General features: G+C 43.1%; 1 protein-coding gene across 2 annotated transcripts in view; it reads right to left on the bottom strand.

Moving 5' to 3' along the window:
* The window catches only part of LOC125026410 (WD repeat-containing protein 48 homolog), a 14521-nt gene extending 12525 nt beyond the window's left edge, over positions 1-1996 (bottom strand). For both annotated transcript variants that reach the window (XM_047614845.1, XM_047614846.1), the window contains exon 1: positions 1718-1996. In XM_047614845.1, coding sequence (XP_047470801.1) covers positions 1718-1837 — 120 coding nt within the window. In that variant the 5' untranslated portion in view covers positions 1838-1996. The remainder of the gene's footprint in view (positions 1-1717) is intronic.
* Positions 1997-2231: the final 235 nt, after the last annotated feature.

The following is a 2231-nucleotide window of genomic DNA, read 5'->3' as shown; positions in this document are numbered from 1 at the left end:
AGTGAAATTGTGCTTCTCCTTATTTTTGAATAGGGCTGGTGTGTATGGCCATTTTTCACGAATTCCTCTTTTCAAGATCTTTGCTACTTCATCGACGTAGTCATGATCAACAGCCAAGGGAAGAAGTGTACCATCTGCATTATACAGATGCCTGTTGATGGACGAGAAGTAGCTGCTAGGAAAGCTAAGTTCACAGCCAATCCTGGCATACCTCCTTGAAGTTTCAATAGCAGTTCTGAAAAGAATCATTCCATTGCTGTTCACAGCAGAACGCCAGCACATGAAATGAACTTTTGCAAAATCAGTGCTTTCAGACACTTTATGGTGTTGTTCTTTATTCCAATCTTGGATTTATTGGGCAAATCACCATCACAAACTCCTCCCAGCTTGGTCAGTATGGTGTCAATGGTCAGACAGATGTGTAGGAGGGAACAAAAAAATCCCAGCCACCTGACACCAACTGGCAAAAGACATTTCTGCAATATCTTCACTGTTGCATTTAAATGGGACTTCTGCATTGTTGGTCTGCTTCCATTTCAGTCTGTTAAATTCCCGTCTTTGCGCCTGATAATCAACACTTCCGAGTGATCCATTGCTTCCTTGTACTTTTGCCTCATAGCAATCTATATCTTCCTTGAGGATTTCTCGGGGTTGTTTCTTTGCCTTGAATGACACAATCCAGGTTTTCGAGAATTTTGTCTTCAGTGTTACATTTCGGATGGAGTCGTAGTACTCTTTCTTTATTTTCTTTATTTTTTCTTTAATATACCAGGGCGATATTGTTTTAATGCCGAATTTGCTATACAGCACATCAATTTCTGCCTGCAACTTGGATAAAATCTGAGATTCCGTAATAGTCAAATTATTGCATGGCAAGCTATCTTTGAGCATCCTTTTAGTGTCTGGTTACCTTGTCCTTTTAAGGCACAGTATCAAGCAAGAATGTCACTCTTCGTCAGTGGTCTAGGTGGCAAAACATTAATGGTACCAAACTCTTTCAGTATACGTGTATCGGCACTGCGCAAACCACGTCGAAGTGCCAAGGCAAAGAAACAACCCCGAGAAATCCTCAAGGAAGATATAGATTGCTATGATGCAAAAGTACAAGGAAGCAATGGATCACTCGGAAGTGTGGTGACGAGATCGTCACCACAATAAAGGCGAGCGAGTAATGTGCATGATTAAGGTAGGACAAGTTTATATGGAAATGCATAGTGACTGGGAATCTTTACGGAAGTCCCCAGGAATCATTCGCAATGACCTAAGTTACCCTATGTTTGATTCTGCCATAATGTCGAATGAACCGAAATGCCCTTCCGTGGGTCATGCGGGTCACAGCCAGGCCGGCTGAGGCCGCCGCACCTCATCCCAGCGCCGGAAATGGTATTATACTTTAATCAAAAATTGCGAATAGTAGATATTTTTTTGATTTGTCTAATATTTTGCATGTCGTCATTTAAGCATAGTAGGCGCCTGTTTAGCCACTTGCTGAATGATTCTGAAAAAGTCGGATTTATTGAAACACCCTAAACTGTCGTGCACGCGTGTGTGTGTGTGTGTGTGTGTGTGTGTGTGTGTGTGTGTGTGTGCGCGCGCGCTTTCGTATACAAGTAATTGTATGCTTACCCGTGGATACTTCCCTTGGTGATTTTGGCTTTTTTCATATCAGTCTACGCAATTATTTGAAAGTTGGAAATATTTCATACGACCACCTTACCTTGACTTTTCCTTCGTCGTCACCAGTGTATAGCTTGCCTCCATGGGCTCTGACGGCCTCGACATCCTCTGCATGTTTCTTGTCCTCGGAAGCTGACTTAATAAACTCGAGCTTAGGCATTCTGACCCCACGCAAAATAGGTTTCACCAACTCAAATATGGTCTTTTGGCGCCTTATTGGAAATTCCTTAACTTCTCTCAGCTGACGGAAACGGACACTGTCTAATGTTCACAGAGAGGCAGACGCTGTACCTGTGGCGAACGGATGCCAAGTGCAGCCCCGAGGCTTGGAGTCATGTCTTCGTGAAGTGGCTATTTTTAGCCTATTCCCCCAATACGGACGGAAACGTCTAGCACTTTCGAATGCTTCGACCATTCATGCTTTTATGCACAAACACAAAGGCGTAAACATATACACACACTCACACATACACACACTACACAGAAAAATAAACAGACACATACCTCTCTCTCTCTCTCTCTCTCGGTCTCTCTCTCTCTCTCTCTCTCTCTCT

This window comes from Penaeus chinensis, chromosome 6 (assembly GCF_019202785.1).
Source record: "Penaeus chinensis breed Huanghai No. 1 chromosome 6, ASM1920278v2, whole genome shotgun sequence".
Taxonomy (NCBI): domain Eukaryota; kingdom Metazoa; phylum Arthropoda; class Malacostraca; order Decapoda; family Penaeidae; genus Penaeus; species Penaeus chinensis.
The sequence above is the reverse complement of the archived record's forward strand: the minus strand, read 5'-3'. Positions and strand labels throughout refer to the sequence as shown.